The sequence below is a fragment of the Ictalurus furcatus genome, chromosome 5 (assembly GCF_023375685.1).
Source record: "Ictalurus furcatus strain D&B chromosome 5, Billie_1.0, whole genome shotgun sequence".
Classification (NCBI taxonomy): domain Eukaryota; kingdom Metazoa; phylum Chordata; class Actinopteri; order Siluriformes; family Ictaluridae; genus Ictalurus; species Ictalurus furcatus.
The window spans coordinates 21,420,120-21,438,482 of NC_071259.1; the positions used below are offsets into that span (position 1 = coordinate 21,420,120).

At 37.9% G+C, this 18,363-nt stretch overlaps 2 protein-coding genes across 3 annotated transcripts in view; one reads left to right on the forward strand and one right to left on the reverse strand.

The window, feature by feature from the left end:
• The window catches only part of gnai3 (guanine nucleotide binding protein (G protein), alpha inhibiting activity polypeptide 3), a 33,020-nt gene extending 21,990 nt beyond the window's left edge, over positions 1 to 11,030 (forward strand). The window contains exons 4-8 of one of the 2 annotated variants that reach the window (XM_053625191.1): positions 1,428 to 1,556; positions 1,678 to 1,807; positions 2,274 to 2,427; positions 4,313 to 4,525; positions 6,266 to 11,030. In XM_053625191.1, the coding sequence (XP_053481166.1) occupies positions 1,428 to 1,556; positions 1,678 to 1,807; positions 2,274 to 2,427; positions 4,313 to 4,503 (604 nt within the window). In that variant the 3' untranslated portion in view covers positions 4,504 to 4,525; positions 6,266 to 11,030. The remainder of the gene's footprint in view (positions 1 to 1,427; positions 1,557 to 1,677; positions 1,808 to 2,273; positions 2,428 to 4,312; positions 4,526 to 6,265) is intronic. The other variant, XM_053625192.1, reaches the window with a different exon arrangement.
• gnat2 (guanine nucleotide binding protein (G protein), alpha transducing activity polypeptide 2) lies at positions 9,841 to 16,202 on the reverse strand. The gene is given in 8 exon segments (XM_053625193.1): positions 9,841 to 10,031; positions 10,324 to 10,477; positions 11,930 to 12,079; positions 12,082 to 12,319; positions 12,893 to 13,050; positions 13,282 to 13,423; positions 13,584 to 13,626; positions 16,029 to 16,202. Coding segments are annotated over 8 exon segments (1,194 nt in total). The 5' UTR covers positions 16,147 to 16,202.
• Positions 16,203 to 18,363: the final 2,161 nt, after the last annotated feature.

Consider the following 18,363-nt stretch of genomic DNA (forward strand, 5'->3'; position numbering starts at 1 on the left):
ATTATGAGAAATGCACTATATGAGAGCAATCATAATCATGGGTGGACACATCACTAACTCGGACACCTGAAACAAGCAGATTTTTTGCCTGGGTCGTTAGGTTTTTATTTATAGGTGCCCACCACTACAGAAGCCCTAAGAGGCCATGCATTATTATTTATTCATTTATTTTTTACATAACAATATGTTTTTATTGTTCTGGAGGCAGCAAAAGCTTAGCGCAGTCCCGCAGCATCATGGGTGAACAAATTCGTTTTTGATTTGCGAGCTAAAATAGCTCTATGTCTGTCAGTGATCGACAACTTCCACATTAGTGTCTGACACTTGAGAAGGAGGCTGTCAGTTATTAAATTTATGATTGCCATGGCGGCGACGCCAACATGTATGCAACACCAGTCCCTTGGCGCAAGATTTTCTCGTGATAAAATTCTGTCGTTTCTGTTATGTCAAGATCACAAGAAAACAAGAAAGAAAAAATAATAATAAAAGATACACCGAAAAGACAAACATAAGCACTGCTTCCTCTTAACAAACAAAAGCTTTGATTTAACACGTAAGTTTTATGTTTGTCCATTTCATTGATGTGACGTACCTTGATGTTGTAACTATAGCATGAGCTACTCATTCAGTATCCCACCACCTGCTGCGCTAAACACATCCTCATATAACTCTCCTTCTTAGTACATTTATGGCATTTGACAGATGCCCTTATCCAGGCGACTTACATTTATACATCTGAGCAGTTGAAGGTTAAGGGGCTTGCTCAAGGGCCCAGTAGTGGCAGCTTGGCAGTGCTGGGGTTTGAAATCGCGACCTTCCAATCAGTAGCCCAATGTCTTAAGCACTGCCCAAGCACTGCCCAAGCACTGCCCAAGCACTGCCCAAGCACTGCCCAAGCACTGCCCAAGCACTGCCCAAGCAGTTGTAGTACCTTGTAGTTAAGCAAGTCAAGAGAAAATAAAGACAGTAGCCAGGCTCAAATAATGTCTCTTACATGCAATGCGACGATAAAGAAAAACATTACTCATAGCTGAGATATTCTCAGAAGACTTGCTGACATTTTATTAAGGGCACAAACACAGTGTACTACATTTAAAAACTTTGTTAGAAGAGAGTAATAACGATAAACTTGTTAGTTCCCGTTAACCCGTATTACTTCACTAGCTAACGGTCTCACTTTTACATTATCTGCCATTTTTAACCTAGCCTGTTTCCAAGCAACCAAAACATGGGACTTGCCACATCTTGGGGTAGCTAATAGATTTATGATTTATCCATCCCTGATGATTGTGATGATATAATTGCAGTAGTGCGTAGCTGCGACTTTAAATTTAATGTTATATTTGAATGCATTCCTTTGCTGTCTGACTTTTATATAATGTTTTTTCCTTTTTTTGGAATAAACATGCTTGCTTTGTCTGTCTTAGTTATCTGAATGATCTGGAGAGGATATCCCAACAGAGCTACATGCCCACACAGCAAGATGTGCTAAGGACTCGCGTCAAGACCACAGGCATTGTGGAAACTCACTTTACCTTTAAAGAGCTCTACTTCAAGTTAGTTAATCCTTCCAACCGCTTCTCATAGCTTTTCACTGTAGTGATCACACAAATAGTAACCCTTTTGCAACTTGTATTGCACGTTAACTGATATCTGTACTCGTGTGTTTGTGAACAGGATGTTTGATGTGGGAGGCCAGCGCTCCGAGAGGAAGAAATGGATTCACTGCTTCGAGGGTGTCACAGCTATTATCTTCTGCGTAGCGCTGAGTGATTACGACTTAGTGCTGGCTGAGGATGAAGAGATGGTGCGCTTGCTTCAAACTGTCCTTGTTGTACTTTATACCCACATGATCTAAACTATATACACAAATAACTTTATGCACAAATGGTCTAAAGTACTCTAATTATAACTTCTCATGTGCTTTTAACTTCAAGTAAAGAGCCACCCCATCGGAGTCGATCGATCCCTGATGTTGAATTTAAAATTGATGTGGGAATTAAATCTTGCTCGGTCTTGCACACATGAACTACTCTATGTTGATATGCTCCCTTTGTGGATGTTTTACATAATAATATTTTGTTGCTTCCACAACTAATTGGTCTCTTGAAGATTAGTTTCATCAGTAAAGATTCTACCCTGTTATTCATTTGGCAGCCAAAAAAAAACAGTCTGAACTTAAAGTGGTGCATAATGCAATCATAAATTGTGTAAGAAATTCTTGCAGGAGTTCTTAGCTTGAGTTGTGCAACATCCTGCGTTTGTGTCCGCAGAACCGCATGCATGAGAGCATGAAGCTGTTTGACAGCATCTGCAACAACAAGTGGTTCACCGACACCTCCATCATCCTCTTCCTCAATAAGAAGGACCTGTTTGAGGAGAAGATCAAGAAGAGTCCTCTCACTATCTGTTACCCTGAATACTCTGGTGAGACGAGACATCGGAAACATTTTTATGTTTGTGGGCAGTCATATGAACCAATGTACGAAAACTAATATTAAAACCATTGTAAGTCATAACGGCAAGGTTCAAGTTGGACACAAAACATGGCTGGGAGTGCTGTTGTAGGAAAATAGTCAATGACAGTTGATTGTTTTCACATAACACATCCTGAAGTGTTTTGTTCTTATACTCCAGCAATTTGTTTATTAAAGATTGACATTTTCATTTGACATCTCTTTATAGACGTATTTAATGTCTGTGAAATAGGTTAGTTCCTGCTATCACTATAGCAGTTATAGTTCTAGTTTTTCCTCTCACCAGCCTCCTATATTCTCTGTCTTGAAGGTAAAAAAAAAAAAAACACCCAAAAACAAACAAAATTCGCAGCTTTCCATGTCACAGAGTAACCAGAAAGTACAAAGTCCTCAGTCCTGAAGACTCTTTCGAGCTTGAAAACCCTAGAATCCTTCCATTAATTTTTTTAATAAACGTCTGCTTACAGGCAACTTCACCATCAACAATTATGTTTTTCTTTGTGAATAGCAAAACCTTTTTAATCTGTTCATTATTAGACTTACATGATGTAGTTTGGCTTCCACACAAGTCTCTGTGAATGAGCTGTTGCCATAGAAATGATAACATATTGGAACAAGTGCATTAAAATAAACCTGCCTTTTGAATTATAGCCAGAACTACTGTCAGAGCTGGTGCTGTAGAAAAAAAAGAACATGATGCTTTCTGGCTTAATCAGAATCGAGAATTTAAAAGTGCTGTGGTACAGTGGTGTGTGGTATTGACTTACAAAGGCTCTCAGCAGGTCTCTCCGAGACGATTTTCCTTTTACATGTGCATATTCTTTTGTAATGCAATATATTGTCATGTTTATAATACATTACATTACAAGAGTTTAGGCTCAATTTAAATTTTATACATTTTTTCAGTGGTTTAATCTTTGGTTAATAGTAACTTTTAGTAGACCACCTTCTGTTTAGTTTATAGTTTATATGCCAGATAACCAGTGATACTGGGACTGCATACCTGTGTGTGTGTGTGTGTGTGTGTGTGTGTGTGGGTTGCAGATCAAAGTTTCATAAAGCAAGCTACATTCCAAGTAATCATTTCTGAACTCAAACGGCCACTAGTGGCTGTCTCCAACGATCCTGTCAGAATCCTCATTCTTTTCGCTTTACTGTAATGAACCATTTTAAAAACACTGCTTTTCTGTCAGGAGAGAAGAAATGAAGATTTATAGCTTGCTAGATTTAATAAAACAGAGGGTGGCTATCCATGGTCATGTTTCAACAGTGCGCGTCATTAAATGGTACCGGGGCTTTCACTGTGCTGTGGAAAAATTGCCGTATCTGATACTCATCATCCTTCACCCTAGATTGGAAGTGTGTAAGGGAGATCTTTTAACCTTTCATTTTGTCTTTGTAAACATCGGCGATTTGTTGTAGTTCATTGTAGTCTTGAGTGCATTTTTAAATACACTGTCAAGTTTGGGAAGAGTGACATCATTTAGATAGCTGCCTAAACTTGACTGAGAAAAACATTTGCTTGTGCAAACTAAACATGTTTTGAAATATTTGATTTTGTAATTGTTTCAAACGTTCCATGGTCAGTTTAGCTCAGCATTGGAGTTGTTGTTGGAATAGTAATTAGAGGAATGTTGACGGAAGGAAAGCCAAGACAAACTAAAATATAAACCAGCTGTATTCTACTTGATTCACAAACGTGGCGTTTCTTTGCTCTGCTTCTTCGGTGAAATTATATTCTCTGCAAATATTCCATGCCATTACCCATTGCACCCATTTGCATTATGATGCATTGTCTCTCTCACCATGACACTGACTGGGAACCTATTGTTCAGGTTCTAACACGTATGAAGAGGCCGCGGCTTACATCCAGTGCCAGTTTGAGGATTTAAACAAGCGAAAGGACACCAAGGAGATATATACACACTTCACCTGCGCCACCGACACCAAGAATGTGCAGTTTGTCTTTGATGCAGTCACTGACGTCATCATCAAGAACAACCTGATCGAGTGTGGACTCTACTGAAGCAGCATGTTTGTTTGCCAAGGTAGGCTCAACAGTTAGCTTCAAAGGTGTATGTTTACCACTAATGTGAGTAAATTAATATTAGTAATGTAGTCTATAAACAAAATAAATTGCAACCACAGTTATTTTTTATGCAAAATGAAGTCTGACAATGTTTGGACCTAAACATGCGTTTAAAAAAAAAAAATATATATATATAAAAATATATTTATATATATATATATATATATATATATATATATATATATATATATATATATATATATATATATATATATATATATAATATGTGTGTGTGTGTGTGTGTATATATGTATATATATATATATATGTATGTGTATATATATATATATATATATATATATATATATATATATAAAAATGATTACTTATAAAATAAACTGACATTTTGTTATTGGAACTTTTTCTCTCAAATGTGGCAAAATTATTGCCATCTCTGAAGAATGTTTTAAAAAATCTGCATAGTGGCATAATTTAAAATGCTGCTTTCAGGAACTCTGGAGTTGCACATATTAATATTAGTAGTAATATATTTATTAAAATATTAATATTAGTAATACATATTGCAAAAAGTTCGACTACATATGAAAAGGTTCTGTGTCTGAATAATATTGTGTTTACATAACACTCCTTATTGGTTTAAAGTCAAAATATTGCTTACTGCTAATGTCTTTTATTTTGGCACAGGTTCTTCAAGGGTGCCAATAATTCTGGAGTTGTCTAATTAGAAGCAAAAAGTACAAGCTCAAAGCCAGCAAAATGCAGTTAGCATCTAATCAGAAGTTCAAAATAGCAAGTCGCATATAGCGACCTTGGCGAGGACAAAGCATAAACTAAAAATTACTCTCCCACCTGCTTAAGAATTCTCTCCCATCTGCATACGAGCAAAAACCGCTCTCTCCCACCTGCTTGAGAGTAAAAACCACTCTCTCCCACCTGCATGAGAGTAAAAACCGCTCTCTCCCACCTGCATGAGAGTAAAAACCGCTCTCTCCCACCTGCATGAGAGTAAAAACCGCTCTCTCCCACCTGCATGAGAGTAAAAACCGCTCTCTCCCACCTGCATGAGAGTAAAAACCGCTCTCTCCCACCTGCATGAGAGGTAAAAAACCATTCTCTCCTACCTGCATGAGGTTAAAACCGCGCTCTCCCACCTGCGTGAGAGGTAAAAACCACTCTCTCCCACCTGCGTGAGAGTAAAAACCGCTCTCTCCCACCTGCGTGAGAGGTAAAAAACCGCTATCTCCCACCTGCGTGAGAGGTAAAAACCGCTTTCTCCCACCTGCGTGAGAGGTAAAAACCGCTATCTCCCACCTGCGTGAGGTAAAAACCGCTCTCTCCCACCTGCGTGAGAGGTAAAAAACGCTCTCTCCCACCTGCGTGAGAGTAAAAACTGATCTCTCCCACCTGCGTGAGAGTAAAATTGCTCATTGCTGCCACTATTTGTTTGTTTTTTTGTACACATCTAGCTCAAGATTCTTCTTGCAGTACTTCCAACATTAAATGAGGCTGTTCTACATGATGAACTGTTAAAATGTTAAACAACTTGTAGATTTTACTCTATCTCTGTACTTTATTGCAGTACATGAAGCGTCATCTGAGAATCAGTTACACTGTCTATAGTTTCAGTATAGCTCTCCTAGCCCTGTTGGGACTATACATCTCTACAGGGATATAGAGCTCTTCATCACAGAATTTAAATGACTCTCTCTCCTGTCCTCATTTCTGTCAATCAATGTAGTGGGACTAAGGAGCAATGCCTCTTGGGATGGATCTCATTGTCACTGCCTGTATTGGATTCCAGTCAGTGGGGGAAAATGACGAGACTCACAGTGCTGCTACCACACGCTGTACACCGTAGTTCTTACTGTGCATTTTGGAGAAACTCTTTAACCTTCTTTATTGGCGGTATTATTGTCTGTCTGTCTTTACTTCTCAGACACATTAGAGAGAGGTCAAGATGGATGAATGTTTTCTGTCCATGTTGAAATTACTGTTCATTCTAGTTGCCGAATGACTGATTGGTCATTCTTTTGGCTGTTACAGTAAATAAAGTAGTTCTATGCACACACCAGAATCCTAAAAGGTTGAGATGCATCTTGCCAAAAGGGGAATTTCTGACTATCATCCGCTACATAACTGTGATTTCTTCGGTTTCTCTCATTAGGTTTATAGGTAAGTTATTGATATTCAGTTTCTTTTGAGTTCTTTATCTTTATTTCGGGACCACGGTTTAATGGAAACAAGACAAATGAAGGTGTTCACATAAGTAGAGCATTTTCACTCAACACACCTGTAGCGGTTTAGTTTCAGAGGTATAACATAGATTGTAGTTGTTTTTATAACCAAAAAAGTAAATAGTAGCTAAATACTTCTGCTTATTTCTTCTATCCTTCTCTCGCTCTTTTTTTTTTTAATGTGAACCACTACATAACACACTTTTTGATCATTACACTTGTGTATGAATTATTATTGATTAAATAAATTCATGACTGCATGCTAATGGAACTAATGAGTGGGTCAAGAACATTTTTGTAATAAATGTTGTAGAAATTGTGAAGTTCCTGCATGGAGGCTGAATTTACATTCACTGCTTGATATTCTGAAGGTTTCATTGCTGGGACAAAAAAACCCAAAAAAAAACAACAACAAAAAAAGAACTCGATGGGCGTTAATCTTTATGGCAGGTGTACTTACAGTGTGTAAATATACATGTTTATTTTTTACATAAATCTTTAACTTTTTGAATTAAATGCTCGTTTTCAAAAAATAACCTAGAGTGTCTGAAAACTGCATTAGTGATCTGTGCTTTTAACAGTGACAGACAAACAAAACAGCTGTTTGTCAGGTTGATCTGCTTTAGGTCACACATTTCTACTCTTTATTTGCATTTTAAAACATTTGGAAATGTTGAACTTTTTGAAGTAGTTTTAACTGTTAACTTACAGATAAAGTCTAAAATTTTAATGTAGCCCAGACTGTAATATGTGTAATTCTTGTTAAGATCTTAAGGGCTGTTGGATGTACTATGTTAATCCTGTGGATTTTTGTTTTATAAAACAAACCAACATCATGGAGTGCTTTGTAATTAGTACTGGTTTAATTATCTAACATGTTTCATCATGTTACCCAATTGAGCTTGACTTTTGCATTGCTACAACACAGTGTTATGCAGTGTATAAAAGTATTATTATCCATATCCAGCAATATGGCTCATTTTGTACAGGTCGATTGATGCCTCTCCTCCTTATACAACACTATTTTGTTTCTTGCTTGAAAACAGTTTTTTTTTTAAATCTTTTTTTTTTTTGTCTTCTATTTTCTGTACTGGTTCACTAATATCTATTAAAACACACACAAACTGAATCATAAGCTTGTTTCGAGATTTGTATACCTGTTAGACAAAATACGAAATATATATGTAATTGACCTACCTTGTGGATGATATTAAAATGGAGAGTCATATGCGTGGTAAATGCTGTACTGCTGTAAACTTTGGATGTACATGAAATTTCTAGACACGCTTAATTGTGGAAAATTCTCTCGCATCGTGACCGAATACAAAAGATGGCAAAAGTAGCAATTGATATAAAATAATATACAAATTCTGTCAACTGTATTGGAATACGTAGTAATTGAGGTTTTGATTTCCTGTTGATAAATATAAGATCACACAATATTGCAATGAATTCAAAGTGTTTTAATGTTAAAAGTAATGTTTCATGTACAATGCACTCTTTTCTACCTTGGGAGTTTTTGTCCTCGTTTTTAAACAAATTGATGGTTACTTAAAGACGTTCAATAACCTTATTCTGTGTTTACGAAGATGAGACCAAAAGCCAGTGGAATTGATGCACATCTTTATTTCATGTTCCTACATTTTAGTCCAGAACATCTTCACAGAATTATCAGATCCCAAACCACAAACTGCTAGAGTATCTTGGTATTAATTTTCATAATTAGACATTTGGTTATTTCTTTAAAACATAATATAGAAGCTTCTCTGAAATAGAAATTTACTTGCCTACTCTTATTTACAAAATCAACCGCATACTATATTTTAAACTAGAGGGGAAAAGGGGTTCACATGTTATACAGCATGCTGCTCCCATTGAAAATTAGCTTTTACGAGAAAGTCCTCAACACTGTACATCAAACAAATTAATTACATTCCTAACCAAAGTGTCATGGCTGTCTAACATATTAGCAGAAGAAAAAACAGAAAAACATCTATTCCCAGTCTGTACCAGCAGCTTCAACCTGAAAATAAAATGCCTTCTTTTCAAATGCCAGTTAGAAAGAGAAGTTTGAACTTGAAAGAATAATGTTTAGCTTTATACTGGATAGATTGGAGTCTTGACTGCTTGGATGGAGCCTTCAATGTCCAGTATGTTGATTATTTATGAAGGGCATCTGACCACTCTTTACTTCTTGCAGTAGTGATTACCATCATGCCATCTGCGAGTCTTCAGAATCATTTACAGGGGATAGGGCAAAAGTACTGGACAGAACAGAAGTTTATAATATTGATGTACATTTTCAGTTAGAAGTTGTTTTTATTCTTTATACCACTGTGCTGTAAAATTCTTGATTCTAATTAATCAGAAAGTGTTCATTAATTTTGTATAACAGCAACACACTGACAATAGTGCCACTTATCATGCAAATCACAGGATTATATGCCAATCTGCGCTAGGATGGCTGCTTGTATGGAGAACACTCCACATTAACAGGTTCAAATAAAAAAAAAAAGTGTAATAGTTGATATGGTGAAGTTTTAGGTGAGGTGATGTTTATTTAGTATTTTTCTCCAATGGCAGCACTTTGTAATAGTCAGAGGTAAAGCTGTTCCCTTAAGTTTTCCAAAACAAGAAAGTCTTCAGATCAGAGGAATTTTTCTTCAATATTTTTCAATTTTGTTTTATTAAATTCTTATTTCTAGAGAAAGAAATAAAGAGTGTCTGGTGTTTCATTACAAAAAAAACTAACTTGTATAATGATGTTCATTAAACAATAAACATAACTATAAATGGATAATTATTGTATGTATGATGCACCATTTTTAATTGCTTAAAAATGTCATTGTTGGCAAATTGCTGTGGTATAAATGGATTAAAACACTTTGGCTTGCTAATATTAAAAAAATAATCAACTTTGTGGTGGTAACAGTAACTCTGCTTAGTGATGTTCTACAACTCCATTGTTGATTATTTTCCTGTAACAGCACATCCTATCATGTTTTATTCCTTAAGTATCACAACCACCTACCTGAAAAACGTGGCCTTTTTTTTTTTTTTTTTTTTTTTTTTTTTTTTTTTAGAACAGACCACAATCCTTAAGGTTTTCCTTGATGATGATGTCTGTCACAGCATTGAACACGATTTCCACGTTTTTTGTGTCAGTGGCACAGGTCAGGTGTGAGTAGATTTCTTTTTCACCTTTCTTCATGTTCAGCTCCTCAAACTGCTTCCTGATATAAAGGCTGGCGTCGTCATACGTGTTTGGACCTACAGTGGAAATGAAACGTTGTGACTCAGGAGCTCAGGTGTTTGATTTGGTTGATTGCGGTCACTGTGTTTTTAAGCGAGACGCTAGACTCCAGAAACTCTTGGCCAGACTTGGCTGATGTATGGTGTCTTGTCCAAAACTATTATCTTAATGACAAAATATAAAAAGATCAGTTATATTGCCTATTCCCTAGTATCTGAAATATCTCTGGGTTAAAATGCTGATCAAGCCGAGAACAACAGAGAACGTCACTAATAGAAACCAGCATAGTGCTGAATGGCCTAAACTTACCATTATATTCAGGGAAGCAGATGCTGAGGTGAACTTTCTGGATCTTCTGCTCAAAGAGATCTTTCTTATTGAGGAAAAGCACAATAGAAGTTTTTGCAAAGAACCTGTGGTTGCAGATGCTGTTGAATAGATGAAGACTCTCATGCATGCGATTCTGAAATTTAAGTAATGCAAGAGAAGTTAGTGACATACACTCTCAGTCCACTTTATCAGGGACACCTGTAATCTGCCAATCATCTGGCAGCAGCACAAGGCAAAAACTTATGCAGATACACGTCAAGAGCTTCAGTTAATGTTCACATCAGAATGAAGAAATAGTGTGATCTTTGTGATTTTGATCATGTCATGGATGTTTGTACTAGAAGGGCTGGTTCGAGTATTATATAAATTGCTGATCTCCCACACAGCAGTCTCTAGAGCAGGGGTGTCCAATCTTATCCGCAAAGGGCCGGTGTGGGTGCAGGTTTTCATTCCAACCAAGCAGGAGCCACACCTGATTCCACCTGATTAATCCGATGATCTTGGCTTTCAATAGACTCAGGTGTGACGTCTGCTAGGCTGGAATAAAAACCTGAACCCACACCGGCCCTTTGCAGATAAGATTGGACACCTCTGCTCTAGAGTTTAAACAGAATGGTGCTCAGCATGCACAAAACATCGAACCTTCAGGTGGATAGGCTACAACAGCAGAAGACCACATTGGGTTCCACTCCTGTTAGACAAGAACACTAATCTGAAGCCATCATTAGCACAGACTCATTGAAACTGAACAGTTGAAGATTAAAAAAAAATGGTCTTTTTCCAGTCTTCAACTGTCCAGTTTCTGTGAGTCTGTGCTAATGATAGCTTCAGATTTTTATTCTTGGCTGACAGGAGTGGAACCTGATGTGGTCTTCTGCTGTTGTAAGTCATCCATCTCAAGGTTTGATGTGCTGTGTGTTCTGAGATGCTTTTCTGCTCGCCACAGCTACTATAGACTTCCTGTTAGCTCAAACCCGTCTTGTCATTATCCGCTGGTCTCTCTCATCGACAAGGTTTTTCAGCCTGCAGACCCTCTCCACACAGGATGTTTTGTTTTGTTTTTTTGCACCATTCTGTCTAAAGTCTAGAGACTGTGAAAATCCCAGGAGATCAGTAAGCCAGCCCATCTGGTACCAGCAACCATTCCACGGTTAAAGTCACTGAGATCACACTTATTCTTCATTCTGATGGTTGATGTGAACATTACCTGAAGCTCTTGACCTGTATCTGCATAATTTTATGCATTTTGCTGCTGCCACATGATTGGTTGATTAGATAACTGCATAAATGAGCAGGTGTACATGTGTTCCTAATAAAGTGGACGTTGGGTGTAAGTGATATTTTTCCCCGTAAACCTTTTTCAGGTGGAAACTTTTCACTTGCACAGGTTGTCCACTGTGTGAGCACATGTGACAGTGATGGCTGCCTAAAGTGTGATGAGGGACTGAATCGGCCCAGCTTAATCAACTCCCTGAAATAGGTTGCTTTGGGCTGCTTCCGAGCTAATTTTACTTTACTTATAGTGTGTAATAATTGATGCATTCACTAACACCCTGTCCTGAGATATGGAGCAAAATGTACTCACCACTTCATCATCCTCTACCAACACCATGTCATAAGCACTCAGAGCTCCACAAAAGATAATGCAGGTCACACCCTCAAAACAATGGATCCATTTCTTCCTCTCTGACCTTTGGCCCCCCACATCGAACATCCTGAAGTGGAAAGAAGACAGGTGTTGAATTCACTAGCAGAAAGATTTTTGGAACTTGACAATCTGTGTCTTAAAAATGGTGGTCTTAAGAACATGAAGTAGGAATCGCTGATCAGGAGTTGACTGGCTTACCTAAAGTGCAGCTCTTTGCAGCCAAACTGTTCTTCAATGATACCAGTGGTTTTGACTCGAGACCTCAGCACATCCTGCTCTGTTGGGATGTAATCAGCACCACAGATTCTGTCCATGTCACTCAGGTAACTGTGAAATGTACATCTGGGTTAAATGAAAAAGCAATTTATTCTACCCTATTCATCACTGCCATCTTGTGAATTCTTCTACATATTAGATTACGTTCTGTGTTGCCAAATAAAGAGGGTGGTGATGGTGATCCCTATCCCCACTATAAAGTCTCAAAAATCCACTTGACTTGATCCACAGTGTTGACCCTAGTGAACAAGGAGAAATGAAGCATTCATGTCACACAGCTCAGTGCTCGCCAAACTGATCTTATGTATGGAAGCTTTTCTGACATTTCATGGCAACATGCTCTCTATTTTATCCACCTGGCTTGGTTATACTGGTCTGTGTCCTCACATCTGCCATCGTTATGCTCACTATGTTATTGCATGGGTCATGTTTACACCCTTTGTGAGGATGATTGTTGATGAATGTTTCAGTACAGTCTTATAAAATATCAATAATAGATGCACTAATGTGACTAGGCATTAGTTTGAACTGGATTGACAATAACATAAATCTTAACCAACAGTTTTAAATGCATTTGATCTAAATAAGGATATATGACTGAAAACCACAATGTATTGTACTTACTAGCCAGCAGAGTCGTTGAGCTGATACTCGGCTGCTCTCTCATAGGCGGCCTGCACGCCCGAGTCCTTCCACAATCTTTTAATGATATCTGCCAGCTCCTTGGGCAACGTGCCATCCTCGGTTGAGTCCGCTAGGTTCTGCAGCTTCTGACCGTCTTCCTGTATGGTGCGAGGAAAGAGGGAAGTACAGTTTCATGAAGTCATTTTATGCAGAATCAGTACCATAAGGTTATGCATTGTTTGACCTTTTAAACCTTTTCTTATTAAACTTTGATTCATTTAGGAGACAACTGAAACAGGATACAATTCAAGCATAAAGTTGTGATCATTTGAGGGTTAAGAGTCTTGCTTAACAGCGCTCTATCTGCATGTTTGGGTTGAGATGCAAACCTGTGCTGCTGGTGCTCCGTAGGTAATACCAAGCATTTCCATGCCTCTGATGAGGGCCAGTGCAGACTGTAGGATGTTACCATAGATGATGCTTTTAAATGCAATTTGTTCTTCCTTAGTGTAACCACCTTGATGGAGAATTCTGTGGAAGATCAAATACGAGCATGACCTTGCTGTCAAGTGGAAAGTGGCATCAGACTGTTATGTGTCTGACACAAGCCTAGTCTTACTGCCGTCTGATGGTCACAACTATATTATTCAGGCTCTGCATGCAAATACAATGTCTCGGTGTTTGTACTTACTTCATTTGCTTTACAATAGTGCTCTTCCCTGATTCACCAGCACCTACAAGCAGAAAAACACATTTATTTAAAAAAAAAAAAAAACACACACACCTTTAGTACATTTATACATATATTATGTCTTGTAATGAAGCATAAGTCGTGACTTTTTAAAGCTCATAAACAATATATTATGATTTGACTTTCGTGTCAATGATAGCGTTTCTTTTTGTCATGAAATATTTTTTTAAAAAGAAGTCATAATAGACAATGACAGTTTGAAGGTCACCATTAACTTAAGCATTAAATCTGTAAATGAAGTGCCTATAGTTTGCTAATAGTGTTTTGGTCAGGAGGAAGTCTTGCTAACCTGCTTTAATAATTGACCTAATTGGATTTGTGCTCTGAAAATCTGCTCAGGAGAGACCACTGACATTTTGATTCTTTTGCGTTCAGTTCAGGTTAGTGACAGCATTTGCTGTCAAACGGTAAACAAAAGTCATGACCTGAAAACCTGCGTCATTGCTGGTACCGATCAAATTGCTCCAAATGGCTCATTGGCTTGGTTTACTATACAGTTTAGCAAGGGAATAGCTTCCAAATACCTGATTTGCACGCACAATTTCTTAACAAGGAATGCAAAAATAATCAAATCGTTTATCTTTATGGCTAAAATGCCAAGCAATTATTTACCTAATGTGGCCAATTATTAGTTATTGCAACTTGCTGAAAAGGCCTAGTTGAATACAGCCAATCCATTGGTCCAGTTTGACCGAAAGAAAACAATGACTTGCACACAAATACTGTAGAAATTTTTAGTTTAAATTCATGTCACTTGTACTGGGACAGTTCAATCATATTGGTGCTTTCCTCTTTGTGCATCAAGGGTTTGACATCTACAAGCCATAGTCATAACCACAGACAGTCAAATGGACCTTAAAGTGGAACCCAGGTAAATAATTTCAGACCAATAAAAATAACCATTGGACATTGTGTTAATGAACTAACAAGCAGTTTATATTTGTCAGTTTTTCAGAAAGACATTTAATTCTGGGTCATAATGCAAAATATATTTAACATTTGTTTCTTGCTTTATACAAGATTCTTAAGAGAAAGGCTAACCAAAAGCTTAAGAAGATCTTGGCTTAAATCATCAGAGTAATTGGATTCTGTTCTTACTGCTAGCATGCCTAGGGCCTTCAGGATGTGATCTCTTAAGCTGAGCTCCATATACAGCACTTAGAAAGACCAAAAAGAAACGACAGCACCACATTTTCTAACTACAGTCAACCGATTACAATCCTTAAAATCATAGGACAAATACATAAATAGTTCAAAATACTCTTAAATAACTGTTGGTGCAGTTTTATGGACTTAAGGAGGACAACCATAATTTGACTATATCATACTAAAACTAACTAAATCTTTAATTATGATCATTTTTACGCTCTTACTTTAACAGTTGCCGCTTTCCCTCAGAGCGATAGATAAAAGATCATACATATTTCAGAAGTATAGAACCATAATGTTCAAAATAATTATAATAATGTATAAAATAAAATAAACTAACTAACATATGGTTGTTATTTAAACCTCACTGAAAGCAGATTGGATTGCTTACAAATCATTTAAGCCCCAATCTGTGTCAGTGGAGCATCATTTGGCCAGGTTTCAAGAAGGCAAAAATGGCAAGTATGCTTGTTTTTAGTTGTTCTTCATTGAAACTCTTACATAAACCAGGACTGAAGATGAGGCTTGTACGAAGAATAATGACATACTCTTTATGGAAGAGTAAAGTTTTTCTGAACAATTAATTCCATGTTTTGTAAAAGGTGATGTGTTCTTTTTAATTTAATCAGGCTAAACCAGGGATGTCCAGTCTCATCGGCAAAGGGCCGGTGTGGGTGCAGGTTTTCATTCCAACAAAGCAGGAGCTACACCTGATTCCACCTCTTTAATCAGTTGATCTTGGCTTTCAATAGACTCAGGTCTGGCTTCTGCTTGGTTGGAATGAAAACCTGCATTCACACCAGCCCTTTCCGGATAAGATTTGACACCCCTGGGCTAAACCATTAAGTTCGTCATAGAACTGTTCTCCTTGTAAATATTTCAGTTTATCAATTATTAGGTTCAACACAACACTGGCTTCACAGTTCAGCTTTTACTTCATTGCTTCATTGCTCTTATGTGGAAATGTTACATGATGTTAGATAGTGTCTCAACAATGTCATGTTTCAAAGTCTCGCTGAGAAGATATCGAGCTAATTTTTTTTACAAGCGTGAAAATGACTTGAGCTTCCTGTCAGTGTGGATTATTTTTTAAATCTTAAAATCTGTTAGCGACTGTGAAGTAAAGTTTCTGATCTCTTACAGCAGTGGCTTCCCGAGGGATTTTCTAATCACAGACTTAATGGAAATTAAAGTGACATAGTCTTGTTGTTTACTACCCAAGTGTAAAGCCCTTACCAAGCAGCAGCAGCTTGACTGTCCTCGATTCCTTATCTGCATCTTCCTGTAGCTGCTTTTCCAGCTCTTTGGACCTTTTGGCCATTTCCTTGTCCTCAGCACTTGCTCCACTGCCCATGTCTCTTCCTCTTTCCCTTCCCTGTCAAACTCCTGAAGGTGAGAAATTTTGCCAAATTCTTCTGTGTTTTGTGGACAGCGAAATGGATAAAAATCCTCTTGATCACCTGTCAAAGAGAAGATCCTGCAAAGTGTTTGTAACCTGCTGTAGGTGTGGTTGACTGTCCCTGACTGTCCTAAGGGTAGATGATCAGCTGACAAGTGCTGAAAGCCCAAAGAGAACTGGAGGTCTATACGTGCTAATTCTTCTCTGTCGGGCCTAATGCTTTAGTTCAGGATTGGGGAGGGTTTTACTGACCTTTCCCTCTGAACCAGCCAATCCAATTAGCTTGGTAAATAGGACAAGGCTTTAAAACCAAGGAAAACTGTGATACTATGGGACACCTTGTGCCCAAAATCTTGTGTTTTGTTAAAAAAAAACAAAAAAACATTCTAATGGTTTTGGGTTTATTTTAGTAAGCATATAACCACCATCTACTTTAATAGGAGCACCTGTACCCATGCTCATTCATTCAGTTATACCATTTCTGTGAACCAACCTTTGCACACGGTGGCTTCAGATTCCAGTTCTTGGCATACATGAGTAGAACCCAGTGTGGTCTTCCGCTGTTGTAGTCCATCCGCCTCAAGACTCAACATGTTGTGCATTGTAAGATGCCTTTCTGCTTACCATGTTTGTAAAGAGTTTATATTTGAGTTGCTAGAGACTTCCTGGCAGCTCAAACCAGTCTGGTCAGTCTCCTGGGTCGTGACCTGTAGTCTCAACAAGGCATTTACACCCTCAGAACATCTGCTCACTGGATGTTTTTGTTGTTGTTGTTGTTTGCACCATTCTGTGTAAAGTCTAGAGACTTTTGTGAGTTAAATTCCCATGAAATCAGCAGTTTCTGAAATATTCAAACCAGCCCATCTGGCACCAACAAACATGCCAAGGTAAAAGTCACTGAGATCACATTTTTTGATCATGAAATGTGAAGGTTGTGTGGAGGTTTGTATGAGAGTATCACAACATCCTGGGAAATCTGAGGATGAGAAGGTAGGGTTTTTTACATGGATAATATTGAGAAGACGGAACCATTGTCCTAATAACTGAATTGACCAATACAGTGGTAAAGAAGTCATGTCCTGGATATCCTCACCCCATCCTTCTCGTGTGAGCTAAAGCAGATTAAACCTTAAAGTACTTTGTGTTGTATAAGAAAGGCAGTGTTAAATACAGGGAATGCTCTCTTCCTAGAGACAGACAAACCAGCCAATCAACATTAGTTTTGTTCTAGTACTATAATTTGTGTCACTTGTAGCCCTTAAAAACTTGATTGCCCTGATTAAAGCCTTATCCATCTTAGCTTAGCTTTGATTAAAAAAAAATGGGTCAAGGTGAAGGAATGAGAGGTAGCTGATGTATATGCAGCTCATTCCTTGTAAATCAATACACAGACTGCAATCATGACCTGCATCAATTAATCAAAATTCAAGGTTTGGCAATGTTGGACATCAGCTCTGACATTTAATAATTTAAATCCACCAACTTCTTATCCCTGACCTGACCATTCATTGTGTGAACCTATATCACACCAAGATCAGATACCAATCCAAACCACAGAAAGTAATCAACTCTGGAGTAAAACAGTAGAATCTTCAGTGGATGGTCCAAACACACTTATTAACGAATACGAAAGTCTGAGACTAGCTCCTCCAAATTCAGTTCTCAGCAATGAAAGTTCATTCTTTTCAGAACCTACATGAATATCGATTGTTTGAAGGGCAGCAATATCTCTTGGAGTAAAAGAAAGAATAGAAGCTTCTTTCCGTTTTTTGATATGGACTAATGTATGCTAACAGATAAACTACACAGTTTATTCATTCATTCATCTTCATTAACCGCTTTATGGTTGCAGTAGCTCTGGAGTCTGTCTCAGGAACACTGGGCTTGAGGCGGGAATGCACGCTGGATGGGATGCCAGTGTACTGCAGTAGGCATCTTACCCATGCATTCACACCTTCACACACTCATCTACACCTATGAGAAATTTAGAGTACTCAAATCATCTACTAGAATGTTTTATGAGGTAGGGAAACCTGTGCAGACATAGGGAGAACTTGTAAAACTCCGGACAGACAGTAACCGAGCTCAAAATCGAACCAGGTACGCTGGAACTGTAAGACAGTAATGCTACCCACTGCAACAAACACATCACACAGATCATCTTTCTTCAGT